General features: G+C 42.0%; 1 protein-coding gene and 1 pseudogene across 1 annotated transcript in view; one reads left to right on the top strand and one right to left on the bottom strand.

Moving 5' to 3' along the window:
• Window positions 1–1,602: 1,602 nt before the first annotated feature.
• Window positions 1,603–2,419, bottom strand: LOC129679349 (bcl-2-like protein 2; annotated as a pseudogene).
• A 483-nt stretch (window positions 2,420–2,902) lies between these two features.
• Window positions 2,903–27,166, top strand: part of LOC129679422 (solute carrier family 22 member 19-like) — a 50,944-nt gene continuing 26,680 nt past the window's right edge. The window contains 7 exon segments of the mRNA XM_055610571.1: window positions 2,903–2,933; window positions 2,936–3,294; window positions 5,815–5,826; window positions 12,913–12,932; window positions 14,917–14,954; window positions 18,564–18,575; window positions 23,579–23,603. Of these exon segments, the coding sequence (XP_055466546.1) occupies window positions 2,903–2,933; window positions 2,936–3,294; window positions 5,815–5,826; window positions 12,913–12,932; window positions 14,917–14,954; window positions 18,564–18,575; window positions 23,579–23,603 (497 nt within the window).

Below are 27,166 nucleotides of genomic sequence, written 5' to 3'. Positions count from 1 at the left end.
ACACCCAAGGGGCTCAGAGCTAGAATGGTCCTCTCCAGGCATCAGCAGGCTCTCTGAGACAGTTCAGGACCCAAATTGAATTCTAGACCAGCATTTATGTCCATATATTCTAAAGAAAAATTAGACCCCAATTTAGAGTTTTAGCTGGATAAAGAGGTCCTAGAAAGAGGCAACACTTTAAGCACCATCATGCCTCCATTAGAGGGGAAGGTGGCAGGCAGGTCATATTACCAAAGCTTCTACACACCCAGGCTCCACAGCCTTACTCTCTGTCAGCCCAGGTGCAAAAATACACACAAAAGGGGGACAATGAAGAGCAAGGCCAGCTGCAGACCTCTTCTCTCCAAAGCCCCTGCCAACTTTCAGCAGTGCCAGGGCCCTCATCTAGATACAGTATTCCTCCCTCAGCCTGCAGGCATAAGGTCAAGGGATGGGGCAGAGGGGAGAAGGGCAGTGAACTGGCCTTTGTTCTTGCAGCTGCAAGAAGGAATGTTTTCCCTAAGTGTCCCCTCACTAGATTGGTCAAACAGCCCAGCATGTACATGAACACGGATGCATGTGTCTATGCTCATGCAACCTAAAGCCACAGCCAGTCACCTGATCACCAAGCATCCATTCCTAAGGGAAGTGTATTCTAGGTTCCTTAAACCCTGTTCATCTAATGGAGACACAACTCTTTAAATAAGTTCACCTTCCTTGGAGCTACAAGCCACAAGTAGTTGTGTGCCCATAACATGGGAATGGTTCCTTCCACCTACCCCCAAGTCCTGGGATGACTTCATCTTCTGTGCTTCTGGCCTTGAAACATTCCTTAATGTCTCCAACTCATTCTTTCTGCCACCTGCCTGGCATGCTTATCTCCCTCACATACTACCTTCCCTCTCCCTTCTGTGGTCCATGACCATTAAATTTCTTCCAAGGGCAGTCTCTATTCTTTCCCAACTCTCCTGGCCCTTAACCCCACCTAGCCCCACCTGGCCCTAGACTTTCTCACTTGCTAGCAAAAAAGCCCCCTACAGTTATCAGGGTCCTCAGGGCCCCCAGTGCCACAGTCCCCATCAGCACTGTCCTCACTGATGCCCAGTTCCTGTGGGCACTGTGCCTCCTCTGGTGCCTGCTATAGAGTTGTGAACTCTGCCTGTGGGAGAGAAGGGAAGTAGAGAAAGGAGAAAGGGGGATCTCAGGAAAGGAGAGCGGAGAGAAGAGGGAAGGAAGAGTTCCAGTTCCATCCGCTGAGCTCTGCCCTACACCCAGCTCCTTCAGCCGAAGCTCTACTGCCTACAAGGCCCTCAGAAGCCCCCACTCTGGCTCCTCTGCACTGTCTGCATCAAGTGAGCCCCATCCCTTCCTTGCAAAAAATTCTGTTCAGAACTTGCATCCTCTGCTAAGGCTTGCCGAGCCCCGACACATCCCTGTCCCTCCTCCTCACCACCCATGTTATGTGACTCGAGTTGCTCCTTTCTCTGAAAGCTCTCTTTGGGAACTGTTTATAAAACTCTTCAGCTTGTGACCCTGAAAGCTATCCAGCGATTACTGCATGGCAGCCTGGGAGTATGGAATTAGCTTGATGCTCTCAGTCTGATTCCACTTAAATAGGCGAACTCAGCCCAATGGCTCTTTTTCAGCACAAATGCCCCAGTCTTTCATCAGAGACCCCATTTCCCCTTGAAGACCAACTTCTCAGAGGAATGGGTAGAGCAGCATTTGAGAAGCTTCTTACTCAGCTCCCACTGCTGTGGATCCTGTCAGCCAGGTGTGTCTCTAGGTAGGCCACCATCCAACCGTGCACCTGTCCCACCAGTGGTTCCATTTCTTTGTTGACACTCTCAGCACACAGGGCAGACCCAAAGACAATGCCACAAGATGATTCCAATTGGGGCCCCCTTGGAAAAATTCATAGGAAACCTGGGTGAAGAGTTGCTGGGCTGAGCCTGGGATCATGTGTTGCAGCCAGGTCGGAGAAGGTGCACTGGAACTGGGTCTCAAATTTGTCTCCAGCAGCCTACATGGCTTGTTGCAGTAGATTTGATGCTGGCCCTTTCCCAGGGCCAGCTCTACAGACATAACCCTTCTGCCTCAGCTTATAGCCTACAAAGTCAGCCATGCTAGCCAGTGTGTCTGGGGCTGAGGCTAGGGTTGTCACCCAGGTGGCCAGTCTGAATGGCAGCTCTTAGAACCCAGTGCTGGTGGCAGGGAACCCCCAACTGATGTCTCTCATACTCCCAGCCAGCGGCTAGCATGGAGTCCTGAAAATGAGAGGGAGAGAGAAGGACTAGGCTAAAAAGGCCAGGGAACTGAGTTTGGTCCAGAAAGGACTGGAAATGCAGCTCCTGGGACTGGGCCTGTGCCTCCAATACTTTGCCAGCTGTGTGGCTGATTCCATTTTTAAGGACTGTCCTCTGGAGAAACCTGGGACCATGGGCTTCCTGCTGACACCATCTCTACTTCAGGTTCCCTCAAGAACAGCCCAAAGGCTTCTAACGGTTTTCATTAATTCTTTTACACAAATTCAGTACTAAACAAAATACTTACTCTGTGAAGTAGAAAAATAAAAACCACTTCACTCTGGATTATGGAAAATTACATATTTTGTAAAGGACTGCATGAAAAATGTTAAGTTAATTCTTGACTATTTTCAGATCAATGTCCACAGTGACCATGGGGCAGTCAGTGACAAAATTTCTCACAAAGTAGATCTTTAACAGATTCAATCACAGAAAGCAAATTATTAGACTCTTACTCTTAGTGACTCTAAAGTTCCCTACCTATAGTCTACTTAGAAGAGGGACATATTAAGAACAGCTCAGAATCAAACATATTTAGTGTGTCTCAGTGAAAAAGAACTTTTAGAAACCGAATTGTAATCATTTTGTCTACCATTAAAGATAGTAATTTAGCCTAGATGGGCTTTCAGGACCTTGTGACTCAAGTTGGCAGCTGGGGAGGTTCCAGATCCTTCCCGTGGTTTTTGTATTGCTGTGCAGTGCCATGGTGGTTCCTCAAAGTCTTCTGGAGAACTTCACTGCAGCCATCCCTGGTCATCGCTGCTGGGTCCCCATCCTTGACAATGACAGCGGGATCCTGAGCCAAGATGACCTCCTGAGGGTCTCCATCCCATTGGACTCCAACCTGAGGCCAGAGAAGTGTCATCGCTTTGTTCAACCACAGTGGCATCTTCTTCATCTGAATGGCACCTTCTCCAGTGTGACAGAGCTAGACACAGAGCCCTGTGTGGATGGCTGGGTGTATGACCAAAGCACCTTCCTTTCCACCCATAGCTTCTATATCCCAACAGTATCTTTCAAGCAGTACAAAAATTACAACAGCAGTACAAAATAGTTACATTCCATTTTTAAAATAACTGAACAATTACAATGAGTATACACATAAAAACCCATATTCCCTAATACCATCACATGATCAAATGTGTTATGTATTACAGGTGAAAAACAAACTAGTACCAAGAATTCATATACATTTGTATCTACGTAACTTGTTATAGAGTAACAAAGTGTAAGCAAGCAAGGTAATTTTCTCAGCCTGTTTTTCTTACTGGCAGGTTGAAATTTGTAGTTACAAAATAATTTTATTATTATTATTATTTTAATCAAATTTTTACTTTTTATATTAATTACAGTTTATTCACTTTGTATCCCAGCTTTATCCTGTTCCCTCATTTCCTCCCAATCCCACCCTCCCTCCCTCATCTCCTCCCATGCCCCTCTCCAAGTCCACAAATAGGAGAGGTCCTCCTTCCCTTCCATCTGACCCTAGCTTATTCTTATCGGGTCTCATCAGAACTGGCTGCATTGTCCTCCTTTGTAGCCTGGCAAGGCTGCTCCCCCATCAGGGGGAGGCGGTCAAAGAGCTAGCCACTGAGTTCATGTCAGAGACAGTCTCTGTTCCCCTTACTAGGGTACCCACTTGGAGACTGAGCTGCCATGGGCTACATCTGAGCAGGGTTTCTAGGTTGTATCCATGAATGGTCCTTGGTTGGAGTATCAGTCTCAGAAAAGACTCCTGTGCTCAGATAATTTGGTCTTGTTGCTTTCCTTGTGAAACTCCTTTCCTCTCCAGGTCTTACTATCTCCTCCTTCTTTCCTAAGATTCCCTGTACTCTGTCCAAAGTTTGGTTATGCGCCTCAGTATCTGCTTTGATCATTTTATCATTTACCTTAAAAAGTAATCTTATAAAAACTTAAAAAAAATCACAAACCTAAACTTTTATATTAAAAACAACCAGTCATTTCTACTTTAAATCCTCAGAGTACACATCCATTCACCAACAGTGTTTTTATTAAATCAATATCAGGAAGCCGAGGGCAAAAATGAGTATAGGAAATTTATCATCATCTTGATCACCAGCCCAGCTTTAGCAAGAAAGGCATGTCAGTTGGTACTAGTTGGGTTGCCATTGTTCTTATCTCTGGCCTTAAAGAATTTCTTGCTCAATAATCAATAGTATGCCCCTTTGAACTCTAAATTGTTCCTCAAGATGTTCTACATCAAAGCCACTAGCAAAAACATCTTAACCTAACTATACTAATAGTCTATATCTCTAAATTTTTTCTAAGGGTGATGTTTGAGTCATTAATGTGCTCCAGCATCAATGCTTGAAAAAAATTAATCACTGTTATTGTAAGTGCTAATGACACTGATCAGTGAGGGGGCTAGAAACCTCCTTAGAGTTTTCATACAACTCATAGATTAGGAGGAATGTGATAACTGTGAGGGCAACAATCTGAGAGATGATCCACAACAGTGTGAAATCCTCAGGACATGTAATCCTTGGGGCTCTGCCTCTCCGAGGCACACTCATTGTGGTTGTGCTCACCAGTGGGTCATAGTACATGAGTTCAAAAGCCATTTGTTGTCCTTTTCCCACAGGCCTCAACAATCATCTGAATCTTTCATTCATTAAGAGGTAGTCATTGTAGATTCATCTATGTGTACCTTTGAGCCTAGAGATCAGTGAACACAAATGAAAATATTAAGTGTTTAAAAGTCCATGTATCATGTGGACACAGAAGTAGCTACTCAAGATATGGTTTGGAGAAGACATGAGACAACATGATTTAGAAAGATAAGAAGAGTTAACTATGGTAATGAGACAACTATGTTTTACCATAAAACTATTTAGTGGACAACAGCATTATCACTCTTGGTCTGGGTCCCTAGGCCCCATGCTTCTCAGACATTACCCTAAACAGTCATGGTGACAAGAGAATAAAAACTGTTTTAATTACTCAGGCATGACAGTGGTCCTTTGATACCTGTGGCATATGGGGCAAGGTGCAATGGGCACTCTGGGAAGCCACCCCTGTTGTTTGTATTTTTACTTTTGCCAAAGTGGAATTTTTCTTAATTTAAAAGAAAAAAAATTCATATACTACATTTTGATCATGTTTTCCCTCTTTCCTAATTTCTCCCAGATGCTTCCTAACTCCTTATATATATACCTTTATGTTATTTTTCTCTCTTCTGTTAAAACAAACAAGAACAAAAAATTAAAAAAAGAAACACACCTCACAAAGCACAAAAATGGAAATCAAAATAAACAAACAAAAGACCAGTGAGATGAGAATTAAAAAAAATACCCAAACAAAGCAAAATGAGATCAAAAGTTTTAAAAAAATACTTTTGAGTTCATTTTGTGTTGGCCAACTATTCCTGGGCATGGAACCTACCCTGAAGTGTGGTTAATATACCCAATGAGACTTCATTGAAGAAAACTTACTTTTCTTTTGCTAGTGGAAATAAATTACAGTTAGTCTCTTGATTAGATATTGGAGCCTCTGTCCACTTCCCTCTCAGTACTGGGACCTTGTCTGGCTTGTGCATGCTGCCACATTCTTTGTGAGTTACTGTGTATATCAGTCCTGATCCATGAAGGTAGGAGTCTGATGAAAACATCCCATTTGCCACTGAGTGCTCCAAAGTTTCTCACTGGACATTGTCCAGTTATGGGTCTCTCTATTAATTCTTATCTACTGCAAGACTTGTGTGATGATAACTGAGCAAGGTAGTGATTCATGAGTTAGCAGTATGTCAGTAGGAATCATTTTATTGCTATGTTCCGTTAGTAGTAAAATAGTAGTAGGGTTTCCTCTATGCCCATGACCTACTTAGTTTCGGGTCCTGGGCCACCTTAGTAGTCTCAGATATAAATCCCATTTCATAAAGAGGGCCTTCAATTCCGCCAGAAAGTAGTTGGTTACTCTATTCACATTTGTGTCACTGTTATACTGGTCCATATTGCAGGCAGGTCCCTGTCAGAGATTACAGGGTTTGTAGCTAGGAGATATTGCTGATTACTTTTCTCTGTGGGTACCAGGCAGAGAACCTTCTAGTACCTTGAATGCTAAATGTTATGGGGTGAAATTTTCAGTTAGGCACATGTTTGACTTCTTCATGTTCACTGATATATTTAAGTGTAGCCTTTAAAAATAGGATCTATCAGGTTGTGAGGAGTTACTTTGACAGGACTGTGATGTTTAGGGGCTTTCCATGAGGCCCCTTTGCTAATGACTCAACAAAATGCAACCCATTCTTGGTATTGGAGATTTCCCTTGGTGGCATGAGATATCTAGTTGGGACATTAGCTCCTTATTATTTGGTGACTGTATTTAGATTCCTTTTATATATGTATATATTTTAGGAAGCCTTTACAGTAGGGTCCCATATGGTTTTTCAAATACCCTTTAGTGCTGGTTGTCTTCCCCATATATAATGGAAATCTTGGTTTATTTGTAAACTCAGTAATGTAAATATGTCTTTGTTCTAATACCAAGTGTGGGATTTTAGTTGTGCTATAGTTCGTCAACAGCTATTAATTGTCTTGAGCTGAGTGTGGCTTTTGCCAGCTGGTAATGGCCTGCCACATGCGGCATGGAGAGGGGCATGGTCTAGGGCTCTAAAGATACAAATTTGAGAGTCCAGAAAGAGAGGCATGACATGCAGTGCTGTACTATGTTGTGTTGCGGTTTGAAGAGACCAGAGACGGATGGTAGAACAGTTTGGAGTAGACAGATGGAAAAAAGCACTTCGGGGTGCAGCAGTGTGGAAAATACTGCTGGTTACCTTTGCAGTTGATGGAGATTGGTATAGCCCTAAAAGACTCATTGACCCTAAACAGCAGGGAGAGGTAAAGGGTCTCTCTCTCTCTCTCCACTAACCTCTTTCCCTTGTAATGTTGGGAGGTTAGAAGGGAGGCTGAGGCCTAAACACTCCAAATAAACTAGAATTAAAAAAAATGAATGCTCTGCCATTTGATATTCCTCTATTGAGAATTCTCTGTTTAGCTTTGTTCCCCAATTTTTAATTGGATTACTTGATTTGTTGCTTTTCAACTTCTTTAGTTCTTTATATATACTGGATATTAGCCTTCTGTAAGATAGAGGGTTGGTGAAGATTCTTTCCCAATCTGTAGGCATTCGTTTTGTTTTGATGATGGTGTCCTTCACTTTACAGGGGGAGCAGCCTTGCCAGGCCACAGAGGAGGACAATGCAGCCAGTTCAGATGAGATCAGATAAACTAGGGTCAGATGAAAGGGGAGGAGGTTCCATGATGTGCTGTAAAGAAGTTGTACTCTTTTGAATTTGGGCGAAACGTTCTGGAGACATATATTAGGTCCATTTGATTTAGCACCTCTGTAAGTGCCTTTATTTCCCTATTTAGCTTCTGTCTAGATGATCTGTCCCTTGGTGAGAGTGGAGTGTTGAAGTCTCTTCACTATTAAGGTGATGTGCAATTGAAGCTTAAGTAATGTTTCATTTACAAATGTAGGTGCTCTTGTATTTGGGGCATAGATGTTCAGAATTGTAATGTCCTCCTAGTGGATTTTTCCTTCAATGACAACGAAGTGCGCCTCCTTATCTTTTTTTTTTTTTTTTTTATTAATTTTGGTTGAACGTATTTTATTAGGTATTAGGCTAGCTACCCTTAGCTTGTTTTCTGGGTCTATTTGTTTGAAATACATTTTTTCCAGCCCTTTACTCTGAGGTAGTGTTTATCTTTGTTGCAGAGATGTGTTTCTTGGATGCAGCAGAATGTTGGATCCTGTTTCTGCAACCATTCTGTTAGTCTGTGTTTTTTTATTGGAGAGCTGAGTCAATTGATGTTGATAGATAATAATGACCAATGAATATTATTTCATTTTATTGTGGAGTTGGTGGTGTTACTGTGATTAATTGCTTGTTTTCTTTTACTTTTTTTGTGAAAGTTATCTGTATCCTATGTTTTCTTGGGTGTAGTTGTTTTCGTTGGATTGGAGTTTTCCTTCTAGTATCTTCTGTAGGGCTGGGTTGCTGTGTAGATATTGTTTAAATTTAGTTTTGTCATGGAATATTTTGCTTTCTCCATCTATGTTTATTGAAAGCTTTGTTGGGTAGAATAGTCTGGGTTGGCATCTGTGGTCTCTTAAGTTCTTCATGACATCTGCCCAGGCCCTTCTGGCTTTTATAGTTTCTGTTGAGAAGTCTGGTGTGATTCTCGTAGGTCTACCTTCATATGTTACTTGGCCTTTTTCCCTTGCTGCCTTTAATATTTTTTGTTTGTTCTGTAGGTTTAGTGTTTTGACTATGATGTGATGTGAAGAGTTTCTTTTCTGGTCTAGTCTATTTTGTGTTCTGTAAGCTTCTTGTATGTTTATGGACATTTCTTTCATTAAGTTGATAAAATTTTCTTCTATGATTTTTTAAAAAAATATTTTCTGCACCTTAGAGCCTGGAATCTTCTTATTCATCAATTTCTATTATTCTTAGGTGTCATCTTTTCATGGCATCCTTGATTTCTTGGATGTTTGTGTTTGGGACTTTTCCGATTTTACTTTTTCTTTCAGAGAAGTATAAATTCCAGCAAGTGTATCTTCAGCATCTGAGATTCTCTCTTCCATCTCTTGTATTCTATTGGTTATGCTTACCTTTGTGGTTCCTGATCTTTTCTCTAAGTTCTCCATCTCCAGGGTTTTCTCTGTTTGTGTTTTCTTTATTGATTCTAATTCTGTTTTCATGCTTTGCACCTTTTTATTCATCTGTTTGAATGTGGATTCTTGTGTCTTTGGTGGCTTCTAATTTTTCATTTGTTTCCTCTCTATATGCCACTAATTGTGCCTCTACTTGTGTGGCTTTATTTGTCTGTATTTCTTCAAGAGCTTTGTTCATTTCCTCTTCATTTGCTTCCACTTGTGTGGCTATTTCCTTGAGATTTTTGTTTTTTTCCTCTTTATTTGCCTCCACTTCTGTGGCTATTTCTCTGAGAGATTTGTTTCTTCTTTTTGTTCCTCTAATAACTAATAAGCATAGCTTTAAAGTCATTTTCCTGTGTTTCCGATTAATTAAAATATCCATTGATTTTGGGGGTTGCTGTTGGAGCCATGATGTCCTGATTTCTGTTGGGTATGTTCTTATGCGACCTCTGGCCATCTGCTTCTCTGTAACCTTCACTGTTTGTTCCTGCAGTCTGTACTTCAGACTAGAACAGTCTTTCTCTGGTGTCTGGAGTATTGGTCAGGAAGATGATAGAGGTCCACTGGTTTGAGAGTGTGTGTTGATGCTTCAGCTGTTCCTAAGGGAGGAAAAGCTGCTGGCACCGAATTGCTATTGTGGGGGAGCAAGCATGTGTATGTGCGTGTAAGTGTGTTTTGAAGGAGAGAGTGCTAGAGAGTGTAGGTGCTTGGGATGTGGGGGAGGGGAGCAAGTGTGGGAGGGAGTGTGGATGTTAACGCTGTTAGTGGGCACAGATTGAGGGCGCAAAGCGACTGCCCTGAATTCCTGAATACCTCAGTGGTCTACAGTCTTTGGTGGGCCCTGTGGGCCAGACTCTGTGCTCTGTGCAGATGCTGCTTGCCAGACTCTGCACTCTGTGGCAGGCTCTGTGGGCCTGGCACTGCACTCTGTGCTAGGAGCTGTGGGCACAGTGGGCTGGACTCTCCACTCTGAGTTGGATGCTGTGGGACTCCTTTGCCACCTCCGTTTCCACCAAGGAGGGAGAAGGGAGGCCTGTTGTGGGAAAATGCCCAGGGGATTGAGTGTTCTCTGTTTCAAATCTCAAGCAGGGAGTTCTGTGCTTGGAGCAGCCAGCACTGTGCTCTGTGCCAGGAGCTTCTTGCACTGTGGACCCCCTGTGCTGCCTGCACTACTTGCGCTGCCTCTACTGATGTCTGTGGTGCCTCTGCCTGGGAAGTGCCTGGGAATTGTGTTCCCAGGAGAAATCCACAGAGAAGTCCGCGGTTGACCTATATCCTATTGGTCTCAGTTCAGGGTTTGTCTCCTTTCTCCCCGGAAGCCTCGGTGTTGTTGTTTTGGATCCAGCTGTCCCTCCACTCACCAATTTCAGAGTTTTAGATCCTCTGCCCTCAGATACGGTGCATGCTGGTCACCTCCATCTTGGATCTTTTCCTTTATTACAGTTTTTAACTACAACGTTTCTCTGTTATTTTGCTTGGATTCCCTGTCTATTGTTGGCAGTGGTTATTGTGTTCACCTACTATCAGTGTGTAAGGGTCAACATGTAATTTTAACTGTAGTAATATTTCCTTTATGAATTTAGGTGTCCTTGTGTTTGGTGCATAAATGTTTATAATTGCAGTATCTTGTTGATAGATTCTTTTCTTTGGTAAATATGTAGTGTCTTTCCCTATCTCTTTTGACTAGTTTTCATCTTACATCTATTTGATCAGATGTTAAAATTGCTTGTTATTTGATATTAAACACCTGCTTGTTTCTTGGGTCCATTTGCTTGTTTTACCATTTTCCCTACTTTTACCTAGAGATGATGTCTATTCTTGATGGTTAGATGTGTTTTTTGGATGCAGCAGAAAAATATGTCCTGTTCTCTAATCCAATGTGTTAGTCTGTGTCTTTTTATCAGGGAGTTGAGACTGCTAATATTTTTTTTTTTTGCTTTCTTTTTTTTTTTTATTTTTCTTTTTAGTTACATTTTGTTAACTCTGTGTCCCAGCTGTATCCCGCTCCCTCATTCCCTCCCCAACCCCGCACTCCCTCCCTGGTCTCCTCCCTGCCCCTTTCCAAGTCCCCTGATAGGGGAGGACCTCCTCCCCTTTCATCTGACCCTGTTTTATCAGGTATCTTCAGGGCTGGCTGCAAAGTCCTCCTCTCTGGCCTAACAGACTGCTCCTCCCCTGGGGTGGGGGTCAAACAGCCTGCCCTTGAGATCCTATTAGAAATAGTCCGTGTTCCCCTTACTTTGGAAAACTACTTGGTTACTGAGCTACCACAGGCCACATCCGAGCAGAAGTTCTAGGTTATATCCATAGATGGTCCTTGGTTGAGTGTCAGTCTCAGAAAAGACCCTGTGCCCAGATATATTTGGTCCTTGTAGAGCTCCTATCCTTTCCATATCATACTAACTTCCCTTCTTTCATATGATTCCCTGCACTCTGCCGAGGGTTTGGTTATGAGTCTTAGTGTCTGCTTTGAAACACTGCTAGGTAGAGTCTTTCAGATGCCTTTTGTGGTAGACTCCTGTCATAAGTTCAATGCACATCCCATTTGTCTTTCTAAATGAGGATTAATCACCTTTGCCTGTGTCCACTTTCTTGATTATCTTCTTTAGGTGTGTAGATTTCATTATGTTTATCATGTCTTGTAGGTCTATATAAGCGAGTATATACCAAGTTTGTCTTTCTCCTTCTGGGATACTTCACTCAGAATGATCTTTTCTAGATCCCACCACTTGCCTGTAAATTTCATGATTTCTTCCTTTTTCATTGCTGAGTAGTATTCCATTGTGTAAAAATACCACAATTTCTGTATCCATTCCTCCGTTGATGGACATCTGGGTTGTTTCCAAGTTCTGGCTATTACAAATAAAGCTGCTATGAACATGGTTGAACAAATGTCCTTGTTGTGTACTTGAGCAAATTTTGGGTATATACCTAGGAGCGGTATAGCTGGGTCTTGAGGTAGCACTACTCCTAGTTGTCTGAGAAAGCGCCAGATTGACTTCCAGAGTGGTTGTACCAGTTTACATTCCCACCAGCAATGGAGGAGGGTTCCCTTTTCTCCACAACCTCTCCAGCATGTGCTATCACTTGAGTTTTTCATCTTGGCCATTCTGATGGGTGTAAGGTGAAATCTCAGGGTCGTTTTGATTTGCATTTCCCTAATGGCTAATGAGGTTGAGCATTTCTTTAAGTGTTTCTCTGCCATTCGATATTCCTCTGTCGAGAATTCTCTGTTTAGCTCTGTTCCCCATTTTTTAAGTAGATTACTTGGTTTGTTGCTTTTCTGCTTCTTTAGTTCTTTATATATACTTGATATTAGCCCTCTGTCAGATAAAGGGTTGGTGAAGATTCTTTCCCAATCTGTAGGCTGTCTATTTGTTTTGATGACAGTGTCTTTTGCTTTACAGAAGCTTTTCAGTTTCATGAGGTCCCATTTATTGATTGTTGCTCTTAGAGCCTGTGCTGTTGGTGTTCTGTTCAGGAAGTTGTCTCCTGTGCCAATGAATTCTAGGCTGTTTCCCACTTTTTTTTCCAGCTGATTTAGAGTATCTGGTTTTATGTTGAGGTCCTTGATCCACTTGGACTTTAGTTTTGTGCAGGGTGATAAATATGGATCTATTTTCATTTTTCTGCATGTAGACATCCAGTTGGTCCAGCACCATTTGTTGAAGATGCTGTCTTTTTTCCATTGAATGGATTTGGCTTCTTTGTCAAATATTGAGAATTCATAGGTGTGTGGGTTTATTTCTGGGTCTTCTATGCGATTCCATTGATCCTCCTTTCTGTTTCTATGCCAATACCATGCAGTTTTTATTACTGTTGCCCTGTAGTACAGCTTGAGATCGGGAATGGAGATACCTCCAGATGATCTGTTGTTGTACAGGATCGTTTTGGAGATTCTGGGTTTTTTGTTTCTCCATATGAAGCTGAGAATCTTTTTTTCAAGGTCTGTAAAGAATTGAGTTGGTATTTTGATGGGAATTGCATTGACTCTGTAGATTGCTTTTGGCAGGATGGCCATTTTCACAATGTTAATCCTACCAATCCATGAGCACGGGAGATCTTTCCATCTTCTGAGATCTTCTTCAATTTCTTTCTTCAAAGACTTGAAGTTTTTCTCAAATAGGTCTTTCACTTGCTTGGTTAGAGTCACACCAAGGTACTTTATGTTGTTAGTGGCTATTGTGAAGGGTGTTGTTTCCCTAATTTCTTTCTCAGCCTTTTTGTCTTTGGTATACAAGAGGGCTTCTGATTTTTTTGAGTTGATTTTGTATCCTGCCACTTTGCTGAAGGTGTTTATCAGCTGAAGAAGTTCTCTGGTTGAATCTTTGGGTTCGCTCATGTATACTATCATATCATCTGCAAATAGTGACACTTTGACCTCTTCCTTTCCGATTTGTATCCCCTTGATCTCCTTTAGTTGTCTTATTGCTCTGGCTAGGACTTCAAGTACAATGTTAAAGAGATATGGAGAGAGTGGGCAGCCTTGTCTTGTCCCTGATTTCAGTGGGATTGATTTAAGTTTCTCTCCATTGAGTTTGATGTTGGCTATAGGCTTGCTGTATATTGCCTTTACTATCTTTAGGTATGTGCCTTGTATCCCTGATCTCTCCAAGACTTTAAACATAAATGGGTGCTGGACTTTGTCAAATGCTTTTTCAGCATCTAAGGAGATGATCATGTGGTTTTTCTCCTTCATTTTGTTTATGTGGTGGATTACATTGATGGATTTCCGTATGTTGAACCACCCTTGCATTCCTGGGATGAAGCCTACTTGGTCATGGTGGATGATATCTTTGATGTGTTCTTGGATTCGGTTTGCAAGTATTTTATTGAGTATTTTTGCATCAATGTTCATAAGAGAGATAGGTCTGAAGTTCTCTTTTTTTGTTGGATCTTTGTGTGGTTTAGGTATCAAAGTGACTATGGCTTCATAGAATGAGTTTGGTAGTGTTCCTTCTATTTCTATTTTGTGGAATAGTTTGAGGAGAATTGGTGTTAGTACTTCTTTGAAGGTCTTGTAGAATTCTGCGCTGAAGCCATCTGGTCCAGGGCTTTTTTTGGAGGGGAGACTGTTAATGACTGCTTCTATTTCCTTGGGAGATATAGGACTATTCAGTCTTTCTACCTGATCTTGACTTAATTTTGGTAGATGGAATCTGTCAAGAAAGTTATCCATTTCATTTAGATTTTCAAATTTTGTGCCATATAGGCTTTTGTAGTATGACCTAATAATCGTTTGGATTTCCTCAGTGTCTGTAGTTATGTCCCCATTTTCCTTTCTGATTTTGCTGATTTGTATGGTTTCTCTCTGCTTTTTAGTTAGTTTGGCTAAGGGTTTGTCTATCTTGTTGATTTTCTCAAAGAACCAGCTTTTTGTTTCATTGATTCTTTGGATAATTTTATTTGTTTCTAATTGATTGATTTCTGCCCTTAGTTTGATTATTTCCAGCCGTCTGCTCCTCTTGGGTGTATCTGCTTCTTTTTTTTCTAGGTTTTTCAGTTGGGCCATTAAGTTGTTTGTATGTGATGTTACGGATTTCTTCTTATAGGCACTTAGTGCTATAAATTTTCCTCTGAGCACTGCTTTCAATGTGTCCCATAAATTTGGGTATGTTGTGCCTTCATTTTCATTGAATTCTAGAAAGTCTTTAATTTCTTTCTTTATTTCTTCCTTGACCCAGCTGTCATTGAGTAGTAAGTTGTTCAGTTTCCATGTGCGTGTCGGCTTTTTGTTGTTTCTGTTGTTGTTGATGTCCAGCTTTAGTCCATGGTGGTCAGATAGTATACAAGGGATTATTTCGATCCTTTTGTATCTGTTGAGGCTTGCTTTGTGACCAACTATATGGTCTATTTTGGAGAAGGTTCCATGCGGTGCTGAAAAGAAGGTGTACTCTTTTGAGTTTGGGTGAAAAGATCTGTAGACATCTATTAGGTCCATTTGATTTAGGGATTCTGTGAGTGCTTTCATTTCCCTATTTGGTGTCTGTCTGGTTGATCTGTCCCTTGATGAAAGTGGGGTGTTGAAGTCTCCCACTATTAAGGTATTAGGATCAATGTATGATTTAAGCTTTAATATTGTTTCATTTACGAATGTAGGTGCTCTTGTATTTGGGGCATAGATATTCAAAATTGTGATGTCCTCTTGGTGGATTTTTCCTTTGATGAGAATATAGTGGCCCTCCTTATCTTTTTTGATTAACTTGGGTTGAAAGTCTATTTTATTAGATATTAGGATGGCTACTCCAGCTTGTTTTCTGGGACCATTTGCTTGAAAAACATTTTTCCAGCCCTTTACTCTGAGGTAGTGTTTATCTTTGTTGCATAGGTGTGTTTCTTGGATGCAACAGAATGTTGGGTCCTGTTTCCGTAACCATTCTGTTAGCCTGTGTCTTTTTATTGGTGAGTTGAGTCCATTAATATTGATAGATAATATTGACCAATGCATGTTAGTTCCTTTTGTAATGGAGTCGATGATCTTACCTTGTTTCATTGCTTTTTTTCTTTTCATTTTTGTTGGGACATTATCTGTATGCCCTGTTTTCTTGGGTGAATTCGTTTTCGTTGGATTGGAGTTTTCCTTCTAGTATCTTCTGTAGGGTTGGTTTGCTGTATAGATATTGCGTAAATTTAGTTTTGTCATGGAATATTTTGTTTTCTCCATCTATGTTGATTGAAAGCTTTGCAGGGTATAGTAGTCTGGGTTGACATTTGTGATCTCTTAGAGTCTCCATGATGCTTGCCCAGGCCCTTCTGGCTTTCATAGTTTCTGATGAGAAGTCTGGTGTGATTCTGATAGGTCTACCTTCATATGTTACTTGGCCTTTTTCCCTTGCTGCTTTTAATATCTTTTCTTTGTTCTGTAGATTTAGTGTTTTGACTATGATGTGAAGTGATGTGTTTCTTTTCTGGTCTAGTCTATTTGGTGTTCTGTAGGCCTCTTGTATATTTATGGACATCTCTTTCTTTAAGTTGGGAAAATTTTCTTCTATGATTTTCTTGAAAATATTTTCTGGACCTTGGAGCCTGGAGTCTTCTTTTTCATCAATTCCTATTATTCTTAGATTTTGTCTTTTCATAGCATCCTTGATTTCTTGGATATTTTGTGATTGGAATTTTTCTGATTTTACTTTTTCTTTGAGAGAAGTATCAATTTCTGCAAGTGTGTCTTCAGCTCCAGAGATTCTCTCTTCCATCTCTTGTATTCTGTTGGTGATGCTTACTTTTGTGGTTCCTGATCTTTTCTCCAAGTTCTCCAGCTCAAGAGTTTTCTCATTTTGTGTTTTCTTTATTGATTCTAATTCTGTTTTCATGCCTTGCACCATTTCTTCCATGTGTTTGAATTTGGATTCCTGTCTCTCTACAATGGACTCTATTTCTTTGTTCATTTCCTTTTTGTATGCCACTAATTTTTTCTCTACTTGTGCCTCTATTTGTTTGGCTATGTTTGCCTGTGTTTCTTTAAGGGTTTTGTCTATTTCTTCTTTCTTTACCTCCAATTGACTGGCCAACTCTTTGAAAGAATTGTTCATTTCCTCCTTATGAGCCTCAAATAATTGAGCAAGCATGGCTTTAAGGTCATTTTCCTGTGCTTCTGATGAATTGGAATATCCATCGATTTTGGGGTTTGCTGGTGAAGTCATGATGTCCTGATTTATGTTGGAAATGTTCTTTCGCCTACCCCTGGTCATCGGCTTATCTGAGACCTTCCCTGTTTGTTTTTGGATTCTGCCGATCAGACTGGTACTGTCTCTCTCTCGAGTCTGGAGAATTCTTCAGGAAGTTGAGAGAGGTCCCGTGTCCTTAGCGTGTGCTGAGGACTAGCTGTACCTGTGAGAGGAAAGTACGCAGGTGCAAACAGAGGCAAATGCAAGCGTGCGTGCGTGTGTATATGTGTGTGTGTGTGTGTAAGTGGGCGTGGGCGTGTGTCTCAAGGGACAGAGTGATGGCTAATGTTGAACCCTTGAGTGTGTGGGAGGGGCTCTGCAATGTATATGTCGCAGGCGCTAGTGATGATCGCAGCGCAATTTCTGGCATTAACTGCCTTAACTCCTCAATTAGACCCACAGAGCAGGAACTTCAATGATCCAAGTGCCCCTCTGTTTCCCAAAGTGGGTATATGGGTGGGAGGGGGTTCGATGCCTGGCTTCTGTTTTAGAAGGACCCAGGATCAGTGGAGCTGCAGATTCTCAAGGGTTCACTCACTTACAGGCAGGTCACTTGGCAGAGATCGCGGTATCTGGGCTGTCTGCTCTCTGGTTTGGCCCTGCTTCTTTGATGTGCTCTGCCAGTTCCGTGCTGTTGTCACTGCCAGGTTATGAGGTCTTGCTGCAGCTGGAGATTTCAGGGTGGTCACGTCAGTGGGAATCGGGGTAACCAGCCTTTCTGTTCTCTGGTTTGGCCCTGGTTAGTCTTAAACTGGAGGGCTGATGTGCCCCGCCAGCTCAGTGCTGCTCCGCCGCCAGGTTAGAAAGTCCCGCTGCAACTGGAGACTGGGTTGCTAGTCCAGATGCTTTCTGGGAAGTCCTAGGGTCTCTTCACTGTGCTCTCCAAGCTTCGGAGGCCCAGCGCCTGGTGTGTCTAGCTTGTATGGCGTTTCTGTCTGGTTTTGGTGAGTATATAGCGTATTCTCTGTCACTGTGGGATTGGGCGGGCCGTACCGTCAGTGATAGCGATTCTGCGGAGCTAGTATGGCGTCTAGCAGACTCGGGCCCTGGGAGGATGGTGCAGCTGCCGCGCGTGAATCTGGGGCTCCGAGACACAGTACTGCTGGCCTTTGCCGATAAAGGGCTTGGGGCTCAGCCTCAGTGGCTGCAGGCCCCAGGCAGTTAGGTCTGCGCTGAGAAAGGCGAGTCTGCTGTGCTGAGGAGGAGGGAGGTCTGGGGGAGGGGAGTGCCGAGAGATCAAAGGATCGTTTCTCACCTTCCCCAAACAAGTCCCTGGGTGACCCGAGACCAAGGTTTTCACCTCCGGCGATGTTCCCTGTTGTTTAGAAAGTCTCTCCGTTGTTTCCCTGGCTTCAGAAGTTCTTCCACTCATCAACTCAGAACTTTTTCTCTTCCACAGCTTGGAAACTGTGTGTGCTAGTCGCCATCTTGGCTCCGCCCCCTCGAGACTGCTAATATTAAGGGTTATCAATGAGCAGTGTTTATTGATACTTGTTATTTTGTGACAATGTATGGTTTCTCCCATATTTTGGTTTACTGTTCTAGGATTATTTCTTCCTTGTGTCTTCTTGGGTGTAGTTAACTTCTTCAGATTAAAGTTTCCTTTCTAAGGATCAACTTGAGTGAGCTATCCCAGAAGCAGAAAAACACACATGGAATATACTCACTCATATAGACATATAATATAGGATAAACCTACTAAAATCTGTATACATAAAGAAACTAATCTAGAGGGAGGACTTTGGCTAAAACTCTCAATCCCTATCCTGAAAGACAAAGAGGATGGACATCAGAAGAAGAAGAAAACAGGAAACAAGTTAGGAGCCTCCCACAGAGGGCCTCTGAAAGGCTCTGCCCTGCAGACTATCAAAGCAGATATTGAGACTTATGACCAAGCTTTGGGCAGAATGCAGGGAATCTTTTATGAAAGAAGTGGGAAATAGTAGGATCTGGAGAGGACAGAAGCTCCACAAGGAGAGCAACAGAACCAAAAAATTTGAGCACAGGGGTCTTTCCTGAGACTCATACTCCAACCAAGTACCATGCATGGAGATAACCTAGAACTCCTGCACAGATGTAGCCCATGGCAGTTCAGTGTCCAAGTGGGTTCCATAGTAATGGGAAGAGAGAGTGTTTCTGACATAATCTGATTGGACTGCTCTTTGATCACTGTCCCCTCAGGGGGAGCAATCTTACCAGGCCACAGAAGATGACAATGCAGCCACTCCTGATGAGACCGAACAGACTAGGATCAGAAGGAAGAAAAAGAAACCATCCCCTATCAGTGGACTTGGGGAGGAACATGAGTGGAGAAGAGGGAGGAAGGGAGGAATTGGGAAGGGAGGAGGGAGGGAACTAGAGGGTGGATACAGAGTAAATAAAGTGTAATTAAAAAGAAAATAAAATAAAAATTAAAAAAAAGAAGAAAGAGAAAAAGAAAGGAAAGTTGCCTTTCTAGAACCTTTTGTAGGGCTTGAATTTGGTTTTATTATGGTATGTTTTTTTTTAAAATTTTTTATTAATTACACTTTATTCATTTTGTATCCCCCCATAAGCCCCTCCCTCCTCCCCTCCCAATCCCACACTCCCTCCCCCCTCCCCTGCCTATCCCACCCTCCCTCCCCTTTCTGCATGCATGCCACTCCTTAAGTCCACTGATAGGGGAGGTTCTCCTCTTCTTTCTGATCCTAGTCTATCAGATCTCATCAGGAGTGGCTGCATTGTCATCTTCTGTGGCCTGGTAAGGCTGCTCCCCCCTCAGGGGGAGGTGATCAATGAGCAGGCCAATCAGATTATGTCAGAGGCAGTCCCTCTTCCCATTACTATGTAACCCACTTGGACACTGAACTGCCATGGGTTACACCTGTGCAGGGGTTCCAGGTCATCTCCACAAATAGTCCTTGGTTGGAGTATGAGTCTCTGGGAAGTTCCCAGTGTTCAAATTATCTTGTTCTGTTGCTCTGCTTGTGGAGTTCCCGTTCCCTCCAGCTCTTACTATTTCCCACTTCTTACATAAAATTCCATTCACTCTGCCCATCAGTTGGCCATCAGGCTCAGCATCTGCTTTGACAGTCTATACTGCAGAGGCTTTCAGAGGCCCTCTGTGGCAGGTTTCAAGGTTGTTTCCTGTTTTCTTCTGGCTTTCAGAGGCCCTCTGTAGCGGGTTCCGAGGTTGTTTCCTATTTTCGTTTTCTTCTGATGTCCATCCTCTTTGCCTTTCAGGATGGGGATTGAACATTTTAGTTAGGGTCCTCTCTTTTGCTTAGTTTGTTTAGATGTACAGCTTTTAGTGGGTTTATTCTATATTGTATGTTTATATGAGTGAGTATATACCGTGAGTGTCTTTTTGCTTGTGGGACAACTCACTCAGGATGATCCTTTCCAGGTCCCACCATTTACCTGAAAATTTCATGATTTCCTTATTTTTCTTTGCTGAGTAATACTCCATTGTATAGATGTACCACAGTTTCTGCATCCATTCTTCAGTTGAGGGGCATCTGTGTTGTTTCCAGCTTCTGGCTATTACAAATAAAGCTGCTACAAACATGGTTGAGCAAATGTCCTTTTTGTGTACTTGCGCCTCTTTTGGGTATATGCCTAGGAGTGGTATGGCTGGATCTTGAGGAAGCACTATTCCTAGTTGTCTGAGAAAGCGCCAGATTGATTTCCAGAGTGGTTGTACCAGTTTACATTCCCACCAGCAGTGGAGAAGGGTTCCCCTTTCTCCACAACCTCTCCAGCATGTGTTGTCCCTTGAGATTTTCATCTTGGCCATTCTGATGGGTGTAAGGTGAAATCTCAGGGTTGTTTTGATTTGCATTTCCCTAATGGCTAATGAGGTTGAGCATTTCTGTAAGTGCTTCTCTGCCATTCGATATTCCTCTGCAGAGAATTCTCTCTTTAGCTCTGTTCCCCATTTTTTAAGTGGATTACTTGGTTTGTTGCTTTTCAGCTTGTTTAGTTCTTTATATATATTGGATATGAGTCCTCTGTCAGATAAAGTGTTGGTGATGATTCTTTCCCAATCTGTAGGCAGTCGCTTTGTTTTGATGACGGTGTCCTTTGCTTTACAGAAGCTTTTCAATTTCATGAGGTCCCATTTATTGATTCTTGCTCTTAGAGCCTGTGCTGTTGGTGTTCTGTTCAGGAAGTTTTCTCCTGTACCAATGAGTTCTAGGGTATTCCCCACTTTTTTTTCTAGCCGATTTAATGTGTCTGGTTTTATGTTGAGCTCTTTGATCCACTTGGACTTCAGTTTTGTGCAGGGTGATAAGTATGGATCTATTTTCATTTTTCTACATGTAGACATTCAGTTGGACCAGCACCATTTGTTAAAGATGCTATCTTTTTTCCATTGTATGGTTTTGGCATCTTTGTCAAAAATCAGGTGTCCGTAAGTGTGTGGGTTTATTTCTGGGTCTTCTGTTCGATTCCATTGATCCACCATTCTGTTTCTATGCCGGTACCATGCAGTTTTTATAACTGTTGCTCTATAGTACAGCTTGAGATCAGGGATGGAGATACCTCCAGAAGATCTTTTATTGTAGAGGATTGTTTTAGCAATTCTCGGTTGCTTGTTATTCCATACGAAGTTGAGAATTTTTCTTTCCAGGTCTGTAAAGAATTGTGTTGGCAATTTGATGGGAATTGCATTAAATCTGTAGATTGCTTTTGGTAAGATGGCCATTTTTACTATGTTAATCCTGCCAAGCCATGAGCATGGGAGATCTTTCCATCTTCTCATATCTTCCTCTAATTCTTTCTTCAGAGACTTGAAATTTTTTTCATACAAGTCTTTGACTTGCTTGGTTAGGGTTACGCCAAGGTACTTTATGTCATTTGTGGCTATTGTGAATGGTGTTGTTTCTCTAATTTCTTTCTCAGCCCTTTTGTCTTTTGTATACAGGAGTGCTACTGATTTTTTTGAGTTAATTTTGTATCCGGCCACTTTGCTGAAGGTGTTTATCAGCTGTAGGAGCTCCCTGGTAGAGTTTTTGGGGTCACTCATATATACTATCATATCATCTGCAAATAGTGATAATTTGACTTCTTCCTTTCCCATCTGTATCCCCTTGATCTCCTTCGACTGTCTTATTGCTCTAGCAAGGACTTCCAGCACTATGTTGAAGAGATATGGAGACAGTGGGCAGCCTTGTCTTGTCCCTGATTTCAGTGGGATTGCTTTAAGTTTCTCTCCGTTCAGTTTGATGTTGGCTATAGGCTTGCTGTATATCGCCTTTACTATGTTTAGATATGTGCCTTGTATCCCTGATCTCTCCAGTACTTTAAACATGAATGGATGTTGGATTTTGTCAAATGCTTTTTCAGCATCTAGGGAGATTATCATGTGGTTTTTTTCTTTCAGTTTGTTAATATGGTGGATCACATTGATGGATTTCCGTATATTGAACCACCCCTGCATACCTGGGATGAAGCCTACTTGGTCATAGTGGATAATATCTTTGATGTGTTCTTGGATTCGGTTTGCAAGTATTTTGTTAAGTATTTTTGCATCAATGTTCATAAGGGAGATTGGCCTGAAATTCTCTTTCTTTGTTGAGTCTTTGTGAGGTTTAGGTACCAAGGTGATTGTGGCTTCATAGAATGAGTTTGGTAATGTTCCTTCTGTTTCTATTTTGTGGAATAGTTTGAAGAGAATTGGAGTTAGCTCTTCTTTGAAGGTCTGGTAGAATTCTGCGCTGAAGCCATCTGGTCCTGGGCTTTTTTTGGATGGGAGACTTTTGATGACTGCTTCTATTTCTTTGGGGGATATAGGACTATTTAGTTGATTTACCTGGTCCTGATTCAGCTTTGGTGAGTCAAATCGATCAAGAAAATTGTCCATTTCATTTAGATCTTCAAATTTTGTGGCATATAGACTTTTGAAGTAAGTCCTAATGATTGTTTGGATTTCCTCAGTGCCTGTAGTTATGTCCCCCCTTTCATTTCTGATTTTGTTGATTTGGGTGGTGTCTCTCTGCCTTTTAGTTAGCTTGGCTAAGGGTTTGTCGATCTTGTTGATTTTCTCAAAGAACCAGCTTTTGGTTTCATTGATTCTTTGAATTGTTTTATTTGTTTCTAATTGATTGATTTCAGCCCTGAGTTTGATTATTTCCAGCCGTCTACTCCTTTTTGGTGTGTCTGCTTCTTCTTTTTCTAGGGTTTTTAAGTGGGCCATTAAGTTGCTTGAATGAGCTGTCTCGAATTTCTTCTTGAAGGCACTTAGTGCTATGAACTTTCCTCTTAGCACTGCTTTCATTGTGTCCCACAAGTTAGGGTATGTTGTGTCTTCATTTTCATTGAGTTCTAGAAAGGCTTTAATTTCTTTCTTTATTTCTTCCCTGACCCAGCTGTCATTTAGTAACAAGTTGTTCAGTTTCCATGAGTGTGTAGGCTTTTTGCTATTTCTGTTGTTGTTGAAGTCCAGCTTTATTCCATGGTGATCAGACAAGATACAAGGGATTATTTCAATCTTCTTGTATCTGTTGAGGCTTGCTTTGTGACCAACTATGTGGTCTATTTTGGAGAAGGTTCCATGAGGTGCTGAGAAGAAGGTAAATTCTTTTGTGTTTGGGTGTAAAGTTCTGTAAATGTCTGTGAGGTCCATTTGATTCATGACCTCTGTCAGAGATATTGTTTCTTTGTTTAATTTCTGTTTTGTTGACCTGTCCTTTGTTGAGAGTGGGGTGTTGAAGTCTCCCACTATTAATGTGTGGGTATCTATATGTGGTTTAAATTTTATCAATGTTTCTTTTACAAATGTGGGTGCTCTTGTATTTGGGGCATAGATGTTCAGGATTGTGTTGTCTTCCTGGTGGAATTTTCCCTTGATGAGTATGAAGTGTCCTTCCTCATCTCTTTTTATTAATTTTGGTTGAAAGTCTATTTTATCAGATATTAGAATGGCTACTCCTGCTTGTTTCTTGGGTCCATTTGCTTGGAAAGTCATCTTCCAACCTTTTACCCTCAGGTAATGTCTATCTTTGTGTCTTAGGTGTGTTTCTTGTATGCAACAGATTGCTGGGCTTTGTTTACGTATCCATTCTGTTAATCTGCGTCTTTTTACTGGAGAGTTGAGTCCATTGATGTTGAGAGAAATTAATGACCAGTGGCTGTTAGATCCTTTGATTTTGATGTTGGCTGTGTTCATAAGGTTGTGTGCTTGGTTGCTTTTTGTTTTGCTGTAGTAAGGTTAATTATTTCCTGTATTTTCTTGACAGAAGCTAATTTTTTTGGGTTGTATTTTCCCTTCCAGTATCTTCTGTAATGCTGGATTTGTGTGTAGGTATTGTTGAAATTTGTTTTTGTCATTGAATATTTTGTTTTCTCCGTCTATGAGGACTGAGAGTTTTGCTGGGTATAGTAGCCTGGGCTGACATCTGTGTTCTCTTAGGGTCTGCATGATATCTGTCCAGGCCCTTCTGGCTTTCATAGTTTCTGTTGAAAAGTCAGGTGTGATTCTAATGGGTTTGCCATTATATGTTACTTGGCCTTTTTCCCTTGCAGCTTTTAGTATTTTTTCTTTGTTCTGTATACTTCCTGTTTTGATTATTATGTGGCGGGAGGATTTTCTTTTCTGGTCAAATTTGTTGGGTGTTCTGTAGGCCTCATGTATCCTTATTGGCTTCTCCTTTAACTTGGGGAAATTTTCTTCAATGATTTTGTTGAAAATATTTTCTGGGCCTTGGAGAAGGGAGTCTTCTTTTTCCTCTATTCCTATTATTCTTAGGTTTTGTCTTTTCATATTGTCTTGGATTTCTTGGATGGTCTGTGTCAGGAATTTTTTGGATTTAACATTTTCTTTGACAGAAACATCGATTTCTTCCATTGTATCTTCTACACCTGAGATTCTTTCTTCCATTTCTTGTATTCTGTTGGTTATGCTTACCTCTGTAGTTCCTGTTTTCTTCCCTAAGTTCTTTCTCTCCACAATTTCCTCCATTTGTGTTTTCTTTAATTTTTCTAGTTCTATCTTCAGGTCTTGAGTTGTTTTGTTTACTTCCTTCACCTGTCTGCTTGTATTTTCCTCTTTTTCTTTTAGTTCCGTCAACTCTGTCTCTTTGATTTCTTTCAGTGATTTAATTATTTCTTCTTTGAAGGCCACAAGCTGTTTGGCTGCATCTTCCCGTATTTCTTCACAGATGGCCCTAATTTGCTTGTCTTTATCTTCCTCCATTTCTTTACGGATAGCCATGATCTGTTTGGTTTTATCTTCCTATAATTCTTTACGTATTTTATCTGTTTCCTCTATTATTCTCTTCATCAACATAGATGTAAGGTCATCTTCTTGATTTTCTATTATGCTGCATTGTTCAGGGCTGTTCGCCCCTGGATGGCTGGGTTCTGGAGATGCCATATTGCTCTGTCTTTTGTTGGTTGAGCCTTTACGCTGACCTCTACCCATTGGGCTGATTTAGGTGTTGGCTGTTAGTTTCTGTGCTTCCTGGAGTCCTGAGGTAGGGAGTATCCCCTTGGCTGGAAGATGATTTTTCCTGAAGGAGTCCTCCTCTGCTTTTTGGTTATGGTCACTATATGGCCAGTGTTTCTCAGGAGTTGCCACTGCTCACCTCAGGTTTATAGCCCTGAGTAGTAGCTGTGGTCTATGTTAGGCAGGGGGGAATCTCCTCTTACCCATAGAATTTCTCAAGACAGCTGCCCCACTGCTGGGTTTCTTGTTATAAATTTAGTGTGCTGCTGCTCACTAAATTTCCATGTACAGTCCTCTTGAAGAACCTGCTGATTCCCTAGCTGTGGGGTTTTCTCCCAACAGGGAAACTCAGTCTGTTATCCTGGGGCGCACAGTTCTGTCCAGGAAAGTGAGAGGTGCACTTAGCAAGTCTCTGGGCCAGAGGCTGATTGCTCCGCTCTGGACCTGGAGAATGTGCACCTAGGTTGAGTTGGCACCTGGGGGCACTGCTCTGGTCTGGAGGCTGGGTGCCTCACTCTGGACCAGAAGCTGTGTGTCTCTGTCTGGGATGGCAGCTGCAGGCACCGCTGTGGTCCAGACGCTGTGGGTGCAGCCCCCCTGAAGGACCAGGGATTCCCACAGTTTTGACAGTCCAGCCAGGGACAACTGGCCGATCCCTGGCACAGTATCTGAGGGCTGCTCTAATGGCTCTCCGGCTCCTGCAGGTCAGAGGATGCAGCTGTGTGTCCCAGTGCCCCAGGGGAACTCAACAATGGCGGCAGAGCACAGTGCTCCTGCTTGTACTAGCGTCTGTGTGAATCCAGGAAGTGTTTTGGTGCTGGGTGTCCTAAGTGTTAGAGCTGCTGACCCCCTCCGATGGGGGTTTCCTCCTGCCAGAGACACGCAGTCTGGTGCTCTGGTGCCCTGGTGCTCACAGTTCTATCTGAGGTGGCGAATCACGTGTGCAGACAGGGCTCCATGCAGGAGCCTGGGTTCCTGGCTCTGGGTCCACGCTGGCTCCTGGGGTACCCGCAGAACCGGAGTCTTTTCCAGGGGATGTCTGGGTAACCTGGGGTAGGTCCCAATTGTTTCCTGCTCCGTGGGGTTATCTCTCGACTGGGCAATCCAGTCTATGGTGTTGTGGGCCCACAGTTCAGTCTGGGACCGTGACCAGATCACGCTGGCGTGTAGCCCCGGGCTGACGACCAAGCGCCTGGCGGAACCAGGATCTCTTCTGCGGTTTAGCCAGGTGAGTTAAAACTGATTGAATCCCCCACCGTGGGGTATCCTCTCACCTGTGAAACACAATCACTTGTGTTTTATGGCCGCGAGTTCTGATTGCTGGTCACTGTGCCAATCCTGCTGTGCTGCTCCTCAGAATAAGAGTCCTTCCGGCGCCGCCATCTTGCCCCGCCTCCAGTCTCACTCTGTGAATCTTTTTAAAAAAACTTTTGTGTTTTCATTTTCTATGCATTGAAAATATTGTTTATTTAAGTGTGAATCTGATATTTTAGCATAATGTGTTCCTCCATAGCTTAATGAATAGCTATTAAAGTATTAATGAATTAGTTCATATATTTATTATTTATTTTTAAAAACTGTATTATTATGTAGCACATGTTGGCTATCCCAAGGTAATGCTAAAATCACAATCTTCTTGACTCAAATTGTTAAGATTTAGGATTATTAGGTTGAAACAGATGTTAAGGATGAAACAGAAAGGTTGAAAACACAGGTCAAGATAAATTAAAAGCCAAGCAGCTGGGCATGAGATAGACAAATTAAATAGACAAAAGAAGGACAGTATTTTATGAAAAACAAAGGCAGTCTCAACAACCTCTGGCTGGCTCCCATAGAGAACCTTTCTGAGGAACATATCCAAAGTAACTTTGCCCTAGTAAGCTTCTCAATTCCACGGGCACTTTGATCTTCATAAATATTCATATTGTACCTAATTTTAACAGCCTGAATTGTGTATTAAAACAGCTTCTAGGAGGAGGAAAAAAACCCTAGACCATTCTAAGAAGTAACATTTACTATACACAGATTTACAAACACAGATTTTAGAAGAAAGTGTTATTGTTGTCATTTGGCTGGCTTATTTGGTTGTCCACAGTGGAGTGGAC

This window comes from Psammomys obesus, unplaced genomic scaffold (assembly GCF_907164565.1).
Source record: "Psammomys obesus unplaced genomic scaffold, mPsaObe1.curated_primary_1811, whole genome shotgun sequence".
In the NCBI taxonomy this organism is placed as follows: Eukaryota; Metazoa; Chordata; class Mammalia; order Rodentia; family Muridae; genus Psammomys; species Psammomys obesus.
Note: the sequence above shows the minus strand (reverse complement) of the source record. Positions and strands in the feature narration are given on the sequence as shown.